General features: G+C 37.0%; 1 protein-coding gene across 3 annotated transcripts in view; it reads right to left on the minus strand.

The window, feature by feature from the left end:
- Nucleotides 1-20,318, minus strand: part of Naaladl2 (N-acetylated alpha-linked acidic dipeptidase like 2) — a 1,293,636-nt gene that overhangs the window by 573,153 nt on the left and 700,165 nt on the right. For all 3 annotated transcript variants that reach the window (XM_037207283.1, XM_037207282.1, XM_028875806.2), the window contains one exon: nt 7,060-7,333. In XM_037207283.1, the coding sequence (XP_037063178.1) occupies nt 7,060-7,333 (274 nt within the window). The remainder of the gene's footprint in view (nt 1-7,059; nt 7,334-20,318) is intronic.

Below are 20,318 nucleotides of genomic sequence, written 5' to 3' on the forward strand. Positions count from 1 at the left end.
TGACAACTTTATCTTGGACACACACACAAAAGGTGAGAATCTAAAAGCAGAAAATCTGAAAAACCATTTCAAACAATCAGTTAAAGTAACCAAGTCATACATGTGTCCATTGACAGTCTACCAGTAATGGTTGATGTTAGTTGTCAATTTGAAGACTTTAGAATGACCAGGGAGATGTGTCTCTGGATATACCTGTTAGGGAAGTATCTTGATTAACATTACTTGATACAGGAAGACTCATTCCCTGTGAAGGGGAATTCTGGACACTACAGAATTAAGAAAATGTGCTGAGCACCAGCATGCATTCATTCATCCCCCTCTGTTCCCTGTTTATGGATTCAATATAATGAGCTGATTAAAGATGCCGATATTTTTACTTCCACACCATGATATATAATAGGGAAAAGTAGGAGATAACTGGTTCATGGAAGGTCAAAAAATGAAGTAACAAAAAATTATATAATTTCTTTCAAAAGTGTATGGCAGAGTGTGGTGGTATTCTAATTGTACTGAAATGTGATTTTGATTGTATGTTAATAAATAAAGTTGCCTGGGGGTCAGAGCTATTAGAGCCATAGACAGAGTGTGGCGGTGGTGGCGCACGTCTTTAACCCCATAGGTCTCTGTGTTCAGGGATACAGCCAGCATTGGAGACATATGCCTTTAAGACCTGGAGGGCTGTACATACAGACAGTGATGAGGCAGTCACGTGTTTGGGTTTACAACCAATGAGAAGGCAGAATGACTATGAAACGACTTACACACAAAGAAAGGAAATAGCTCTCTTTCAGGAAGCTAAGACCACCGCAGGAGGAAGGGTGAGATTTTAGCTCTGAGCTCTAATCTCTTGGCTTTCTCTTTTACATTGGTTCTATGTTTCTTATTTAATAAGATGGTTGCTTACATCTACAGCAGACGCTAATCTATATTCTGAATATACAGAAGCAAATAATTTACAAAACATAGGTTTCATGAAGTTTTATCACTACTTCTCTAATAGCAGCTTTTCTATTGAGTAGATTCCTGGACATATCAGGGTCTAAGCTTCCTTTATTGCTACTCTAACCTTTGTTGAGTGGCATATGAAAGGCCCCGAGGACGGATTGCTGAATGCCAAGTGTGTCCTGTTACATAGGTAAGATACAGTGGCTAAATTCTATATGAATCACTCCTTGATTAGCACATTAGAATATAAGGAATAACAAATTAATAACCACGGTGGCTTTATTGAATTAATGATGCTCATCTGATTAAGATAAGGATTTTGAAGGAATTGAGAATTCATTCAGAAAACTTTTTCTGAGATGCCATGCCGTGAATATCGTAATTTTCCTTCTAAAAGCAACTGCAGCAGTTTGGAGTAATGCAAAGCAGAAGTGCTGTATTTTTTCACCTAACTCTCTAATTCTGAAAACATCAAAGTTATAGAATTTACTGGAATGAGGTAGATATTACTATAAACTATTGTGATTAAACAATGGTATTTCCAGAAATTAAGATATAGGTAAAATTTCCAAGAAAAGCCAACTTATTTTTGTAAGTAACATTCTTTAAATCAAAGCAAACCTTTAAAAATAGCTAAAATTTCTACAAAATTGTATGATAGTAATGGTCATTTAATATTATTATAAATAGGACTGGCAATCAAAAGGAAGCAGAAGGCTGATGAGGTCAGCCAGGGTTCCACAGAGTGACCATGTCCTAAAAAAAATAAAACCAAACTTTAGATATAAATGCAGTCAAGTTTACATGTGTATATTTATATTTTTAACACTAAAGATGCCCCATTTGTTGTGAAGAGATCACAAACAGTCCATTAGTTACCCTTGCTACAAAGCTCACTTTAGTAGTGAACAGATCATCTAAAACTAGAAAGAGGTCATATCTGCCGAAGGGATCACATGTCAATTTTTTTAATTAGTAGCAGCTGTACATAGCTGTCTTCTCATTTATTTTTCCTCACTTGTACGTGGTTACTAAAATATGGACCCCACAATAAAATAAAAATAAAAAGACAAGTGAAATGCTGGACCACTGTCAGCATCACAGAGCTGTTTCAGGGTCACATTGCTATGTTGGTGAAGTGAAAGCTTCATCTTCAAAGTCATATACGCAATATTTAAATAATGGGCTTCTGTTCTTGTCCCCCAGAATTCTGCTATTTGATCAATTAGAACCAAGTACATGGAGTTCTGTCCTTTTTCATTTCCCAGCCATGGAAAACTCAAACAAAATATGAGTTACGGAAGCCATTTTTAATAGTGATTTTTTTTCTCTTTAAGACTTTCCAGCTAAATATTTGACATTGTGTTCAGATTTCATGGCTTAAATTAATGTGCCACGAGAGCTATACATAACAGCAAGCCATACTCATTGTGCCCAACTAGATATCATGGACTGTTGTGTGATATTTTATTTGTATTCTCACAAATAAAGCGTGCCTGCAGATCAGAGTGTGGAGCTAGACACTAGATATCCATAGAGGCCAGGTGGTGGGGGCTCATGCCTTTAATTCCATCACTTGAGAGGCTCATACCTTGAGAGGCAGAGAAAGGAAATAACAAGACAGGGTGGAGACAGGATCTTGGCCCTTTCATCATCCAGAGAAGGTAAGAAGTCACTGGTGGCTGCTCCTCTGCTTCTCCGATCTTTCAGTTCATTACCCCAATATTTGACTCCTGGTTTTTATTGACAAGACTAACTAGGTTTACACTTCAATGGATCACTCTGCATTCACAAATAAAATATTTCATCTCTGCATTACTTAAGTCTTCAAGTTAATGTATGTTTTATTCTTTATTCATAATTTCAAAGGAATTTTCCTAATTCTTAATATTTGTCATGGTAAACAGAAGGTTGGAATATTATGTTCACACAACATGATAAATATAATAAATCTGAATTTTCAAAATCGTAAGACAATGTTTTGAGGTTTTCTCAGCTTCTTATTTAAATATGCCTACTTTCTTCAAAATAATAATAATTGTTATTGTTAATCGAGCATTTCCAATTACCAGACAGATACTCTATATGTTTTTGGGATTTCTACCCACAACAACCATTTAAGTAACTGTCATTTCCCCTGACATGAACAAGGTCATAAAGGATGAGGAGACTAGATGATTCCCCGTTGGTGCAGTTGACAAGATGGACTCTTGAGTTCTGCTGTCAGTGGGGTAAAGCTGTAATAAATATGTCAATAACAATATATCTTATGCACAGAATGTGTTGTGGAAAACAAGATTTCCCACACAATTGCATTACTTGGATTGTCTCTTGGGCAAAGATTAAAACTTTACAGAAGGAAAACAAACCCCATGCCTAAAATGTATGGGTCTGTTAACCAATACCCTGCCTCAAAAGGAGAACATAGTAGAGGCAAAGTCTACTAAATATTAATTATGTTCTTTTTTTCCCCTGAGTCAGCCCAGTTTCAAATAAGACAAAAGAAATGATTTCATAGGAATTAGCTAAAAGCCATCTTTTCAGTTTACAAAATTAATTACCTATGGCCAAACCTCATGACCAGTGTCTCCATTCTTGTGATGATATTATTGTTGCAATTCTTATTTTAGTAAAACATAAATATCTTTTTATTCCCTGATGCTAAACACATACATGCTAAATTATTTATATATCCATTTTAATATGTATTTTGCCTCTGACAATGCAACTCTCCTTAGGACCCCTTTACTGACCTACCTGTCATTATTATGGGGTAAACAATGTCACCTTTCTAGTGCACAATGAATTACAAAGAATTTGCAAAGCATACCATCCATCATGCTGGCACTAAGTAGGTTTGCAGAGTAGATATCAGATATCACAAATGCTCTTTAGACAGTTACCAGAAAGCACAAATTGGAAGCTTATACAAAACAGACTTTGATGAATGGCCATGACAGCTCTTCAAAGTAAAGGGGAGCTACTCCTCTGCAAATAACCTTGTCAAAAGCAAAAGTTGTGGGGAGCTTCACTGGCAGTCCAAATAGAATAATTTAAAAACTTGTTAATGGCTCTGCCTCATAGAAATTCATGAACACAGAAGGTAGTCAAAATAAGAAAGAAGTTATTTCTGAATCATCATCAGCAGCAGCAGCAGCAGCAGCAACCAGGCAAGATTAGTTCAAATTGGGGAATGGTCAAAGATACACAAAAGTCACCATTTCTCTTCGAGCTGTTCTGTGTGAATTTCAATGTAACAACAACCCCTTAGAACATAGATACAAGTGTATGCACAAGTTCTGTATGCATATATATATATACAATAGTCAGCTAGAATTGTTTTACTTTTGAATATTATAGTCACATTATTTGAGTCTTAAAAATATGATCAGACACATACTTTTTTCATGCATCTATTTATGTACTATGTATAATATATTTGTGTTATTACATATTAAGATAGCTATTTTTATATCTTTACCTAAGTCACAAGACTAACTTTTTCAAACTAAAGTCTTCAAATAGAAGGAGTTGTCTTGTGTAAAACTACATTTAGTCTTTAAACCACCCCTTCAGCTGAGGCCAAATATTTCAAAGAAATACATTCTACATCTGCTCTCATCTTCAATTTCTGTCTAATTATTGGTTTATTACTATTTTAAAAACTTTTTTACTAAAATTTTATCAGATATATTTAGTTTTTTTTTAAATTGTGAATTGTCTAATTAAATACAGATGGAATTTTCCTCTATTTCTATTGTTTATGTATACATTTAAAATCTTTTTTTTTTTTTTTTGGTTTTTCGAGACAGGGTTTCTCTGTGTAGCTTTGCGCCTTTCCTGGAACTCGCTTTGAGACCAGGCTGGCCCCGAACTCACAGAGATCCGCCTGCCTCTGCCTCCCGAGTGCTGGGATTAAAGGCGTGCGCCACCACCGCCCGGCTAAAATCTTTTTAATCAACTATAAGGAAAACATGGGACACAAACAATTTAAAGCTACTGTATAAATTACTTAAGACAATAGAATAACCAAGGTTTGATATATTGCAACTTACATTTTTTTTTTTATTTTGGGGTTTCTGAAGTATGTCTGAATGAATGTGTACTAGAAGGTGATAAGGCTTCCATTTTGTATTGTTTCTCACCTCGACTTTTAGCAGAATTTTATATAACCAGCTCAAGGAGTTTTACTACTGATAAGATTTAATTTAATGTTAAATATATGCAATATTTTCAGCATAGAACTCATTTGATTTGATAAAACATACTTTTTCTGGCAATAATGGAAACACATTTTTATATCAATGAAAACACAAGGAAGCAGTCAAATTCATATTTTATTTATTCATATTTATTTCGTAAATATTCTGTAAAACTTAGTTTATTGTATGAAACAGTGAAAATATTTAACATATGTCACAGATAAGATAAATATGTACAAAACTGAGATATCTGGAGTCAGGTCCATGGAATTGATGGTCTAATAGTATTCCAGTCTCCTCCATAGAAGACCAGGTTAAGGGAACATGGCTTTTCCATATCCCCATGATCAAGAAATCATCAATGTTTGCCAGGAGAAATTGAAAACCAAGCCTGTAGAAAAGAGTCCAAAGACTTACTAAATTCTTAGTGTTGTTTGTTGTTGTGGTTTGGGTGTGGGTTTCATTGGGGGAGGGGAATGATTTGAATGTACTTGACACAAACAGAACAAAGAGGACAGAGAAACTGTGGTCCTTGTGAGTGCTTGGAGTCTAGACAAAACAGATTGAATATTTTTTTACTCATTACCCCTAAGTTCATAGTTTCTGACTCAAGGAAAAGATCTTGACTGCTTCCTTGTGTTTTCATTGATATAAAAATGTGTTTCCATTATTGCCAGAAAAAGTATGTTTTATCAAATCAAATGAGTTCTATGCTGAAAATACTGCATATATTTAACATTAGATTAAATCTAATTAGTAGTAAAACTCCTTGTGCTGGTTATATGAAATGTTAAAAGTCAAGGTGAGAAACAACACAAAATGGAAGCCTTATCACCTTCTAGTACACATTCATTCTGTACATACTTCAGAAACCCCCAAAATAAAAAAAAAAAAATGTAAGTTGCAATATAACAAACCTTTGTTATTCTATTGTTTTAAGTAATTTATATAGAAGCTTTAAATTGTTTAAGTGTCCCATGTTTTCCTTATAGTTGATTTAAAAGATTTTAAATGTATACATAAACAGTAGAAATAGAGGAAAATTCCATCTATATTCAATTAGACAATTCACAATTTTAAAAAAGGACTAAATATGTCTGATAAAATTATAGTTTACACTGAGTCAGAGCAGCTGCTATACAAAGCAAACATGCCATTATTTCTCTCATGCATGTTGTGTGCACTCTGGCTATGCATTGTTCCACAGGACTCACTTAGATTAGTTATTTTAATTCTCACAGTGGTCCTCAAGTGGAAGATTAGTGAAACTTCACACAGAGCTAAAAAGTTCAACATCATATAAGAGGTAGAAAACAGTGAGTACCTACAGTGTGAGCTTTAACTCACTCACAAGGCTCTAGAAGTTTTGTTCTTAACCAGAAAGCCAAAAGAATTACCAAAGCTAGCTAACCCTGAGAGGTAGAGAAATAATCCACACCTGGCTCCCCTTCACACATTTGCCATCATGAATGCCAGCATGCTGCATTTCAAATCCCAAATGTGTGAATAATCACATCAATTTTCCTCTTCATTTCTTATGTGCATAAACAATCTCAAATGCAATTCTTGCCATTTGTATTCTCTCCCTACATATCAACATATTCAAATTTGCCTCCTTCAAAACCATAAATGAGATTCTCTTGAAATATATGGACTGAGGAAAATGTGAATAACTCAGTTGCACCTTCAACACCTTTGAATTAAATTCGTGTAACATGTTTTCACTTTCAAAATGTGACAAGTAAAGATTCAAGCACTTCCCATCTTCTTTGATCGCTGGCATCGCTACACAGAATATATTTAATGGCTACTTTTGTATGCTGCACCCTGCCAGTTAGTTCAATTTAGATGAAAGCTGTTGTTTTCTAATTTCATTTCAGGAAAAAATGACAGAGACAAATGGTCAAATTACCTGGAGAGTTCCTTTGGCAGAATAAGCTGCATATGAGGAGAGCAGATCTTGGCTATGGCCTCTTCTGGCTTCTTCCCTGCAAGGTTGGCCATCAGGATAAAAGCACTGGCCAGTGCTGCTCACAGTGATGGTGCCTGGAGAGGACCCAGGAAAATCCAGCAACACTGAGTAGTTCATCAACTGTGTATCTTCCAAGCCCAATGCAGTCCAGTGAGTCTTAATCTTCTTTGAAATCTCCAGGTCATCTTCCCTTTTATAGAGTTGTACCCAAGTTCTGAAAATTTTAAAAGCACATTTAAAACCTAGAGGAAGTCTTTACAACTTGGATATATGACTATTCATATATGAGCAATATTAATAGATTTTATGGGATATTGAAGGACAAATGTGACAAGATCTGGCCCTAAGAGATTTACAGAGTGGTGGAGATGAGGTGCATGAAGGCAATCATATTAAATCAAAGCAGGATGAATTTATTTTTCAAGTAGGACTACAAGGAACTGTAAATGCAGACTGGTGCTTTGTGACTTCTGATTCTTCTATCAACATTAACAAAATCCATGTACAATCAGGTCCCACACCAGCTATCGGGTTTCTTGAGATAGTTTTCATTATGTTTAATATGGTTCCATGTAAGAGTCTAACAGGGAAGACCCAAAGAGACATGCATGGATTACCCTGGGAAGGGGAAATAGATGAGATCTCCATGAGTAAACTGGGGACGAGGGATGGACAATGAAGAGTAGGTGATAAGGGATAAGAATATAAGGAAATGGGATGGTTGAGCTGGAATAAGGATGGAGTGGGAGAGCAATGAAAGAGATGCCATGATAGAGACATCATGGAGATAGAGAAAAACCCGGGGCTAGGGAAGTTGCCAGGAATCCGCAATGATGACCCCAGCCTAGGCTGCTAGCAATAGTGGAGAGGGTGCCCGAACTGAACTGGCTTACTTCAGACTGGTGAATACCCTAACTGTCATCACAGAGCTTTTCTCCAATGACTGATGGAAGCAGATGCAGAGACCCACAACCAATCACCAGGCAGAGCTCCAGGAGTCCAGTCAAAGAGAGAGAAGAGGGATTCTATGAGTAAGTGCATCAGGATCACGATGGGGGAACATGAAGGGACGACCAAACCAAACTAGAGGGAACTCATGAAAGTTGGATCAATGGCTGTGGAGCCTACATGGGACTTGACTAGGCCCTTTGCATAGTGAGACAGTTGTATATCTTGATCTGCTTGGCAGGGAGGGGAGGGGCAGTAGGATCAGAATCCATCTCTGGTGCTTGAGCGGGCTTTGTGGAGCCCACTACCTATGATGGGACACCTCAGGAAGCCTTGAGGCAGGGGGAAGGAGCTGGACTTGCCTCTGCTGAATGTGCCTCCCCATGGGAGGCCTTGCCTTCTTGTGGGTGGGAGTGGGGTGTGGGTTGGGAGAGGGAGGAGGGAAGAGGGGGATCTTTGATTGGTGTGTAAAATGAATGAAAAAAAAATTCTTAATAAAAAAGAAAGAAGAGTATTGAATAATCTACAACTACTGATATTTAAAATAGAACTCTGTTATGTCCCCTTTCCACACTCAGTGTTTAAGTTTGGGTCTGAAATGCTCCTGGCAGGCTCATGTGTTTTAATTTCTTGTTTCTTAGAGGTGTGGGAGACTAAGAAACTTCAGGAGCTTGGTGCCACTATGGTGATCCTTGAAGGGGATCATCTCACACGATCTATAGCTTAGCTCTTTGTTTCTGATCAATCAAGAGATGTGAAAAAGCCATGTTTCAAGCTTCCCACCATGGAATGACCCCCTCGTGTCACCACGCCCTCCCCAACATAACAGATTTTCCCCCTGGAATTTGAGCCAAGATTAACTTCTACTTTGAATTGCTTCTATCCCACATTTAATCGCAGGAAAGGAGAGATATACAACACAGTAACATCTGAAATAAGCCTTTCAATTCAATGTCAAGGTTCTGGGTGGCATTACATGGAGAATAAAGGTCTTTTTGGGAGGCTACACCATCCTCATATAAAAGAACATCAGTTGTTAATATTATTGCTCGGTTTTGAATGTCTGAATCAGTTCCCTCAAATTGGTACTCTGAAATACAAAGTTGCCAAATGATGAGGTGGGAATTTAGTGGAGAGTGCTTTGATCACAGGTGAAAATTACTTATTAGTGCAATTAGCACTCCCATAAAAGAGGCCAGAGGGGGGTTTAGACTTTTTCTGCAGCATATAAGACAGAGCTAGAAGGAACCTTCTGTGAGGAAGCAGGCCCATCCCAAAGATTGTAGACATGGAGAGTGTTGATTTCTCAGCTCTAAAACCATGAAAATAAATTTTTGCTTGTAAATTGCCCAATCTAGGTTATTTTGCTGTAGCCACTTAGATGGAGTATGATAACTATCAAATTACCGATGACTATAAATATGTGTAAATTTAAACTATTTGCCTTAATTACAGTCATCATAGGGTAATACTAATCAATTTTGCTACCACCCAATTCCTCTAAGACATTTCTTCATTTTTGCTTTTTGCTAAAAATTATGTGATCATCAAATGGAAATTCCATTACCTCTTCTCTTACCATTTTAAAATTTTCTTTAATTTTTGAATTATTATTCACAAGATGACCTTCAGAAAATATTTATTGTAATATTTAATAAAGAAATGCTAGTTATTTTTATAAATAGGTTGGGAAGTTCTTCCTATTTTCCATTGCTGAGATGTTCTTTAAAAGAGTATTGAACTTTATCACACATCCTGATATGTTCATTAAAACAATCCATTCTAAAATGATAGAGTACAGCAAAAGAATTTCTCTCATGTAAAATCAAACTCTATTATTAATAGGATACATTAGAATTTTTAGATATTTTGTAATTTTCACATCTATTTTTAAAGGCAATGTAATGTTAGAAGCAATGTTCTGTTCAGGAATATTTTCTGTTTAGCTTTGGCAAAAAAAATTATACAAACCTCATAGATAGGAAGTATTTTCTTTTGATTCCTTCTCTGAGCAAGATCAAATAAGATTAGAATATTTGAAGATTATCATCTTTAAACTAAAAATGGTCTGTAATTGATGTCTTATTATGGAAGAACTATGACCTGATTGATCAATACCTTTAATACTACATGCGCTTTTTGTTTCCTCTTTGAACCTCAGGCCTTTCATCACTCTGGCCCACTCGCTCTTCATCCTCGGGTTTCCAGGCTTTGGCTCATCACCTGCACAGCACCTTTTCCTCCATTTGGTTTCCTGCTTACTTCCTCTCACTGAATGATCAGTTTAACATAGCGATCTTCTCAAATGAATCCATTGCAACATGCATTCATCTGAAAACGTATTTGTATGAAGCACATGTGTATTTTTAGAATATCAGTTTCAAAACACTATCCAATGAGATTATTCAATGAGAAGGAGCCCTTGCCACCATGCCTAATGACTTGAGTTTAATACCAGGACCCACAAGGCAGAAGGAAAGAACAAAGTCTTACAATTTGTTATGTGACCTCAATCTGTGCACCATGGCAGGGACACGCACATGCATGCGCACACACGATTACACACACACACACACACACACACACACACACACACACAAATAAATATAATAACATTTAGAAAATATTACATCAAGTAAACATGCAAGATATTGACTACCTCCAATCAAATATGTTTTTCCAATAATTTATTAATTTTTTTCCACAACATCTAAGAAGAAAAACTCTGGAAAAAGTCCTAAGATTATGACTTAGGATATTCTTTCCATAAACTATAGTGTAGATGTTTGCTTAGAATTTTTAAGTGCTATTCTTTTATCCATTAGAGATTAAATAATTTAAATCTACTCTACTATACTTGCAGGTTGAATTTAATTGAATACAAGAGCATCTTTATAGCAAGCTAGACAGTACTACTTCATTAGCATAAAACAGGCATCTTCAAAGATGCTGGCAAAGCTTATCGATGCACATAATTATAGGGTTGCCAGTCTAGCCGAAAGGGCTAGTTTGGGCTCAGTAAGAGCCCTTGTTTTAAACATTTATCTGAAAGAGATAGAGGTAAATACTGAACAGTGACCATTGGCATCTACATGCACGAGCATACAAGGACACACCACACACACACAGACACACACACACACACACACACACACACACACACACACACTGACAGTGGAATATCATTTATTTATAGTGTATAACATTCCAAGTAATCAAGCTGTTAATGAATGATATCGTTTTGTAAAAGCTACCCTATTTCATTTTTGTATTTAAATTCATACAAACTTTTGTTTAGCTTCATTCCTCTGAGGCTCATGTCTAAGGAGTGTGGTGTTTCAGAAAAGGGGTCTTACCTTCATGTTCTGGAAGGTAATCTAGAGCAATGGCAATAGCCTAAATTGTTTGGGGAAATCTCTTAAGACTTCCCTGAACAACAACTTGAGAGGGGGCTTTCTAATGTTTGTCACTTGTCAGTGCCATTATTATTATTATTAAATAATCTGTGCCTATTGGGAGCCGTTTTCAGCTCTCACGGCATAATTTTACCTAAATTATTGCATGTGTACACACATGCCTTTTTAAATACAAAGAACAATAGGTTTCCTCATGGATTTTTAAAGTACCCTTGGTGCTCTTTCCCTCTCCTTCCTCCTCTCCCTCGGTGTTTTCTTCCCCATCCTCTCTCCAAATGAAGTACCCCAACAGTTCCCCCTTCCCCATAAATAGTATCTGTATCATACTATCCTCCTTTCTAGAATCTCCCATCTATAACATGCATATCATTCACCCCTATTACTTTCCTTATTTCTGTGGCTACTAGAGTTTATATACTCAAATAAAGATTTGGAGCTAGGATCCTCAAATAAGAGAGAACATGAAGCCTTTGTCTTTGTGGCTCTGGATTGCTTCTCTCAGTATATCTGTTAGTGACCTGGAATGCTCCATTGTGAGGAGTGGCTTTTGGCCTCATAATATCAGGAGAAGCTATGCAAACTGCCAAGGGACAGGAGTAATAAGCAGTCCTACGCTGTCATAAAGCCTATGAACTGGACCATCGAGACCCCCCCCCCAGTTGTGCAATTTGGCACCCTTCAATTGGAGACAACCAACAGCACTCTAACTGGACTGCTCTGTAGGAGGAAGCCCGTGTCTGGTGACTTAGCCAAGTACCTGTAAGTTAGGTACCTGTAACATCCCGGCAAGCCAGGCATGTAGCTTATTCCACTCCCCATGGCTGGAGACTCATAGACATTAGAGGACAACCTGTTACTGCCACTTCCCTAAGCCAATATAATTAGAAACTGCGTGATGAACACTTCCATCATACGCTCAGTTAAGTGTTGCTCTCACCTTTCATGAAAAACTGTTTGTAACAGATGAAGACTAGTAAAGAGATCCTCAACTGGTCAGCATGGACAGAATAAGTGACTGTGGGGTACCCAACCCAACTGATATGTCTGTATCACAACCACTATAAGCAAGATTCAGGGAAAGTCACAGATGAGGGAGCGGAAAGATTGTACGAACCAGGGAGTCCGGATGTCTCGTGTGAGAAAGCATCTTCTATGGATGACAGGAAATCTGCACTACAGATGCCTAAATAAGACCAGCATAATGATAACATAGTTGACATGCCAATGTGGACAGGGAAAATTCCACATGGTCAATGGTCCATGCCTGCTGAGAGGGAGAATCAGTTTTCTTCAGGATGAGCTCCCATATAGGTTGTTCAAACTCAAACTCAAGTGGTCAGACCTGGACACATGTATATATAAGCAAGCTAAATTTATTCAGTAGGTTGTATAAACTTCTCTCTCTCCCTCTCTCCCTCTCTCCCTCTCTCCCCCCCTCTCTCTCATATATATATATGTGTGTTGTGTGTGTGTGTGTGTGTGTGTGTGTGTGTGCATACAACAATAATTAAGAAGCAGTGAAGAATTTGGGAGGTGTGGACTACGGGGAGAGTTAGAGGGAGGGAGTGATATTGATGTAGTGTTTGTGTATGAAGTTCTCAAAATAAAACACTAAAAACAATAAAATACACTAAGTCTACACTACTAAATCTTGGTTTACATTTGTGTTATGCAAAAATTCACTAGAAGAAGTTTTGTGAAACCAAACTTTAAATTAAATGATTTTACGATATACAAATACTCGTAAATGTTTCACTTAAATAAGTAGCAGTCAATGTCTTATTGATATGAACGGCTTTTGTGAGAGATTCTTTATATGGTCTAAAATTTCCTAGGATGTGAACATGGCTATATTTATTTGCAGCTTTCCCAATTTTTTAAATCTTTCTTTCCCTGCAGGAAAGAGTTTGCGAGACATTATAAGCACTTCTGTTATAATTAAGCAGGTTTCTATATTAAACCAGAAATGTTATTAAGGAATTAACTGCTATGCAATCTCAATTTACTAATTAAGAAACCTGCAAAAAATAGGATTGTGTTACTCCAAACCACAAGGTATTTATTTGAGAGAAAGTTTTATTCTGACTTAATTTTTAAAATAAGGGTTTCCATGGGCCAGTAGTTCTGGCAGGTAGCATAATGAACTGTCATGGCTGAGACTTGAATTTGGAATTAACTTTGGCGTTAATGTTCCATTGGCAAACAGAGACTTGATACGGAAGGATTTTGGCTTTGTTAGACAAAATTCTGTTTATATCAATGTTCAACACCTGCTACTGGATGAGCCACCTAGCAGCACTGATGTCAGAACTGGAGGAAGTGGTGCATGCAGTGCTTGTAGTTCCAGGGTGACTGCCAAGACTGTGGTCTAAGTGAATGGGCAAGGAAAATACCTCAGGAGTGACACTCACATTGCACAGAGGAAAAACAGCATATTTTCTAGTACTCACTAATATTTTCTTATGTGTATATAGAGAAGAAAGATGCTCACATTTATTCTGTGGCAATTGATATTATGCATATATTAAGAAGTCAAAAGTTGAGCTACAGAGATAATTCAAATAGTAAAGTGTTTGCTTTGCAAACCAGAGTTCGATTTTCCAAAATCATGTTAACTGCAGGCTATGGCAGTGAGATATGTACCCTCACTGCTGGGAATGAGTGAACAGGGGAGCTCCTGTCTCAAGAGAGGTCCTGCTTCAAATTATGAAGTGGATAACACCAGTGTCTAAGGAACAACAGTCAAAGCTAAGGAGTTCTAAGTATTGTATTGTAGGGGAGTGCTTCCCTAGGGTACACAAAGCCCTGGGTTTGATACCAGCATGGAAAATAAGTTAAATGCTATGGCAATTTAGAGAAGACTCCTACTCGAGGGAAAACAACATGAAAAAATTAATACATTACTTCAATGTTACAATAGATCAATTTTGACAGATTGAGAATGCTCTAAATGAGCAAAACTGAAACTGATTATATATTACATGGAAAAATAGTGCAGATTAAGATCTTTGAGGGATCTTAATCCTCTACTCCTGATGAAGCACACTGCATAAAGCTATTGACTTTGCAAGTACTGGGAGGTATGCTGATGGGTTATCGTGATACTCAACAAGTATTTGTTTAATATTATATTATGTCAAACAAGTACTATAAGATAGAAAAAACAATACTGTTTTGAGGAAACAGAACACATTGAAATAAGACACCCTGTCAAGACATGCATTATTCCATATGCTTGGAAACAGTTCAATATCCCAACTCTCACTCTTATACCCCAACCCAAACTGTACAAAAGATGACTTCATAGCTTGTCATTTCTGAATGCGTATTTGAAAGGGGAAAACATAATGGAGTTTCATACGATTTTGCATTTAAAGCATTTTTTAGAAAGAAGAAATGTGATAAATGACATGAAGGTGTTGTGACTACTGAGGTGTGAAGGCTATATCAACCCTTTGTGAGAACAATACCCTGTATATTAATAGTGTTTGCATTCTGAACTTCCTGATGTTTTTGAGAGCCACATGTCACTTTTCTCATTAAATTATTTTAATTCATCTAAAATAAATCGAAAGGCAAGTTCTAAAGATGGACAAATCAATCTATGCATCAGGCACTACAGGTCTTCACTTTCATCTGTTTCCTTCTGTGATACAATGGCATAAATCCAGAGAGTACACAGACTCACAGGGGTTTTTGATTAAACAATAGAATACTCAAATAACTACACACATGTACACACACACACACACACACATCATCATCATCATCATCTTTTCTTTTTTCCATTCACCTGTTGATAGACATCTATGCTGATTCAATTTCTTGGCTATTATGAATAATTACTGCAATAAATGTGCATGTGCAAGTATTGAGTCCTTTGGGTATATACTCAAACTTTTCCTAAATGTGTGCATGTGTGTATATAAATGCTTGGATGTGTCTGTCTGTGTGTGAGAATATGTATATATGTAAGGGGGCATGACACTAATTCAAGCACATATGAAGTGTAACATGTGGTGTATGTGTCACCAAAATATGTACTAATAAAAAATCTGTCAGAAAAGACAGCACAGATACAAAGGCTAGAAAATGTCACTCACACCTTAATCTAGCATCCAGAGATAGAAATCTCTGGATCTCTGTGATTCAAGGCACATTGAAATAGCCAAGCATGGTGACACGCCTTTAATAGGAGTGGTGGTAGAAAGCAGGAAGATAATAAGGGTGAGGTGAGAACTAGGAGCATTTGGTGGTTAGCATTTGCTAGAAGATTTTGCTGTTAGCTCAGGTTTCGAGCAGCAGTTCAGCTGAGAGCCATGGATGAGACTCAGAGGCCTCCAGTCTGAGGAGACAAGACCAGCTAGGAATTGCAAGGTGAATAGCTGTGGTTTGTTCTGTCTCTCTGATCTACAGCATGACCAATAATGCTCAGGATTTATTAATAAGAACTTTGAAGATTGCTGCTACGTAACATATTTCAAGACTGAAATAAACATGTATCAGGGCCTTTATGATATGTAACTCTTACTGTTTAGCAGAGTGTACCAGGACTATCTTAATTTCTTCAGTAATTAGTTGCTCTCTAGATTGGTAACTGGAAGCACATTTTTAATCTTAAACTCAACCATGTTTTACCAAAATATAACCAATGTGTATCTAGTGTGTGTCAAATATCATGTAGTTGAAATGGATAAGGAAGTAAGGAAGGCAGACATGTCTCTGGCTCGAGGACAGGTTTCTCTAAATTCATACAGACCAAATTGGAGGCACAATAAATGCGAATCAACAGCCAAAGTTGAAAGTTATGACAAACTTCTTTCCATAATTGGTAGAACAAGCAAGAATAAGAATTATAATATTACTAAAAGAACATATTTTTTACATTTTGAACTGTTCTTTGTTCAATGATTGTACAAGTGTAGTACATTTATACACTACCTAATGTCAGACTAGAAAACATGACATGCTTAGGTTGAAACACATCAAAATCACATAGACTTCACTGTATGAGCACAGAGGTTTATATATTCATTATTATGTTAATGCTATGCTGTTTTGATGACTTTAGGTCTGTAATATGGATTCAAGTTAAAGACTGTAATATTGCTTTTTTATATAGCTGTATTAGATATGGCATGAGGTTTGTGCTTCACTATAGACTCCCACCCCAAATATTACAACACTTACTTCTTGTCTTATTAAATTTTTTTATTTTTAAATTTTCATATATTTTTATCATATTCTTTCTCCCCTTCTCCGTACCCACCCAACTTCACATTCTTTCTCTTTCTTAAAATATAGAGATAAAAATAAAAACAAAGAAATAAACGAGAAAAGACATATAGCACCAAATCATAACGAAAGCATACACACAAATGATGGAGAACATTTTGTGTTGGTCACCTAGTCCTGAGCATGAGGCCTAACCTGGAGTGTGGTTGATGTACCCAGTGTCATTCTATTGAAGAGAACTGACTTGCCCTCTCTCAGGAAGCATCATTTGCAAGCAGCTTCTTTATTATGGGTGGGGTGTGTGCCCATATCCTCTTTACTTGCTGATATTTGGTCGGGGTTGAATATGTAATTCATATGTGTGCTGCGGTAGTCTCTATGAGTTCATATGCACATCAGCCCTGGTGATAAACACTATTTTGCATTATAATATCTACTTACTTGCTCTTAGTATCATTCTTAGTACCTGTACTCCCAACTTTTTAAAGGTAGCAATTGGAAAGACTTATCAATCTTTCCACAGTTTTGGCAATTATCTGCAACTGTGATTAAATGTTGTTCACTTAATAAAATCAAAAGCACCATTAGATCTAAATTAATGTAAGTTATTTCCTAAACTGTAACAGAAATAACAATTATATGAAAAAGAAGAAAAAAACAGTGAGACCAAAATAGAATTTTCTTTGAATATTAACAACACAGATACTTTTGGATAGATGAGAGAATGTTGAATCAAGATCTGTAACATCTAAAATTGGTCATCTTTATTTCATGACTAGATTCATATGATTTCTTGTCATAGTAAAAGTCAAAAGAATAATTTTACAAATCAAATAAGAATCCAGCAGTACATTTGTGACAGATTATTGGCAGCCTAGAAAATGTATTTAAGTTATCTTTGGGAAAATGGTTACAACTTGCCACTCAAATTATTCATCCATTAAGAATCTACTGAAATGCCACCATGCCATAGGAACTAATAGAAAAGAAATCATTCAATTTAGAGATAATTTAATTATTCCTGCATGCACTCCAGGAAGACATTCATTAGCAGCCATCATCTCTATCAAACTAGAACAATCCTTAAATTCCTACTTTCTGCTCCATACACAATAATTTTAATTTAACAGAGCCAAGCTCAAAATTGAGAGATTGTTCAAGTTTTTTTTTTTCAACTAAATGGTTGTGCATTATCTTGTAGGACAACATCAAACAAGTAAACTGACAAAGTACACATGTAGAAATGGTCTTCCAGCAACAACAGGAAGACATGAAGTCACCTGGGACTTCTGATACTGAGGTTAGGAAATTGGACTTGCAGAATTCCTGAGTTCAAGGTGGTCAAAGAGACTTTTAGCCATAGCAATTCTGTAAGATGTATACAGATCCTGGTGATGAGAAGCTTAAGACTAGGCACTATGGGGCCCATGGGGTCTCGGTGGGTAGAGAAATTCATTACCAACCCTGACAACTTGGGTCCAGTCTATAGCACCTATATTTTAGAAGAAGAAAACTGGCATCCATGAGTATTCCATGGCACATGCCCTCTGATGTTTTCCTGAAAATGGCCCCCAAAGGGAACGGTACTATTAGGAAATATGACCTTCTTGGAAGAGGTTAGGCCTTGTTGGAGGAAGTGTGTCACTGTGGGGGTGTGCTTTGAGGTCTCCTGTGCTCAAGCTACACCCAGTTCAATTCCTGTTACCTGCCGATCAAGATAGTAGAACTCTCAGCTCTTTCTCTAGCACCATATCTGCCTATGTCCCACCATGTTTTCCACCAGGATGATAATGGATTAAACCTCTGAAACTGTAAACTAGCCCCAATTACTTGTTTTCCTTTTTAAAAGTCCCTGTGGTCAAGGTATCCCTTTACAGCTATGAAACACTAAGTCACCCTCTCTCACATAAAATAAATGTTTTTGTTTTTTCATTTTTTTTTTTTTTAAGATAAGACAACATGTAGAACTCCAGGCAAGCAGTGAATTGCCAGGTAATCAGACAATAGACAGCAGGGTCCTGTACAGGTTTATATTCCTATGCCATGTATACTGGCTATATGTATAGGAAGAGGTATAGATTGAAAATTTCCAGTGGCAGGTGAACAAGTGAAGCAGAAGATTTGTGATCGAAGTAATGGCATCAGGGTAAAGATGTCCTATTAAAATTGGAGAAAAATCAGACTTGTATTGATAACATCTCTCCTTTTATTGATGAACTAGATTCAATAACAAAAAATGGTTTGTAAATATTCACACAATCATGAAAAGTAGCTAAATTAAAAAATTAGAGACTAGAAAACTGGTGTTCAGCAAAGTTGAATTAGTGACTCTCATAAAAACTTGATATAGTGACTGATTTTAGAAGTCAAAGTGTTGATACTACATACAGTGGCCTCATTTGAGGAAAAAGAGACCTACGGAAGGTAGGAAATACTAAATGTTCTCATGGATACAAAAGCAGTTTATAAGATCTAAAATACTGTGAGTAGGGTAAGGAGGGAGTCGGCCATGGGAAGAGGGGATGCACTGTGTACAAACACGAAAGCAAAATCTGTGTTTTTGTATAAGAATACAAACTAATTTACAGATTTTCTTTCAGTGCTGTACAGGCAGTATGTGAGATCACATACTCAGGAGTTATAAATGTTTATTTTACTTTTTAAGTACGCGCGCGCGCGCGTGTGTGTGTGTGTGTGTGTGTGTGTGCGCGCGCATGTGCGTGTGTGTGAGTGTGCGTGTGTGTCTGTGTGTCTGTGTGTATGTGTGTGTGCGCGTGTGTGTATGTGTGTGTGCGCGCGCGTGTGTATGTGTGTGAGTGTGTGTGTGCGTGTGTGAGTGCGTGCATGCGTGTGTGTATGTGCGCGTACACTGTGTGTGTGTGCGCGTGCCTGTTTGTGTGTGTGTGTGCGCGCGCGCGCGCACGTGCGTGCTTGCGTGCGTGCGTGCGTGTGTGTGCGTGTGTGTGCGTGTGCGTGCGTGTGTGCGTGCGTTTGTGTGTGTGTGTGTGTGTGTGTGTTGGGGTGTATGTGTGTAGGTGCCCACTGAGGCCAGAAGAGAATCAGATACCCTGGAACTGAAGTTAGAGACATTTGTGAACTGCCCAGCAGGGATTCTGGAACTCCCTTCCTTTCTAAGAGCAGCAAGTGCTCTTCACCACAAGTCAAGTCTCCAGCCCCTCTGCTCATCCCAGTTATTCTTTGTTATGTTAGTTAAATATTTTATAGTTGTCACTCTAGTGAAATTTAACAAAAGTAGTTCAAGTATTGTTTTTACTATCTTTGCTATTTCTATATTTCTATCAGAGAGGAGTATGTTTTGCATTTAGTGAAAATGCCATAAGGAAAAAAATAGTTTTCTGATGATATCTGACTTTTTTATTTCACAGGGGTTAGCAAAGAAGACTGATGATAAACAGTCCCATAACTCACCTAAAGTTGAGACAAGACATAAATAGATCCATCAAAACTAAATCAGTAGCTGACATTTGTATAAAACATGCAATTAATCCAAACGTTTATGGCCACACAAGATTAATAACTGTCAGGAATCCTTTATTTCTGAAAGTGTACTTCTCAAAGAATTTTAAGCTCAACCAGAAA

This window comes from Peromyscus leucopus, chromosome 6, assembly GCF_004664715.2.
Source record: "Peromyscus leucopus breed LL Stock chromosome 6, UCI_PerLeu_2.1, whole genome shotgun sequence".
Lineage (NCBI taxonomy): Eukaryota > Metazoa > Chordata > Mammalia > Rodentia > Cricetidae > Peromyscus > Peromyscus leucopus.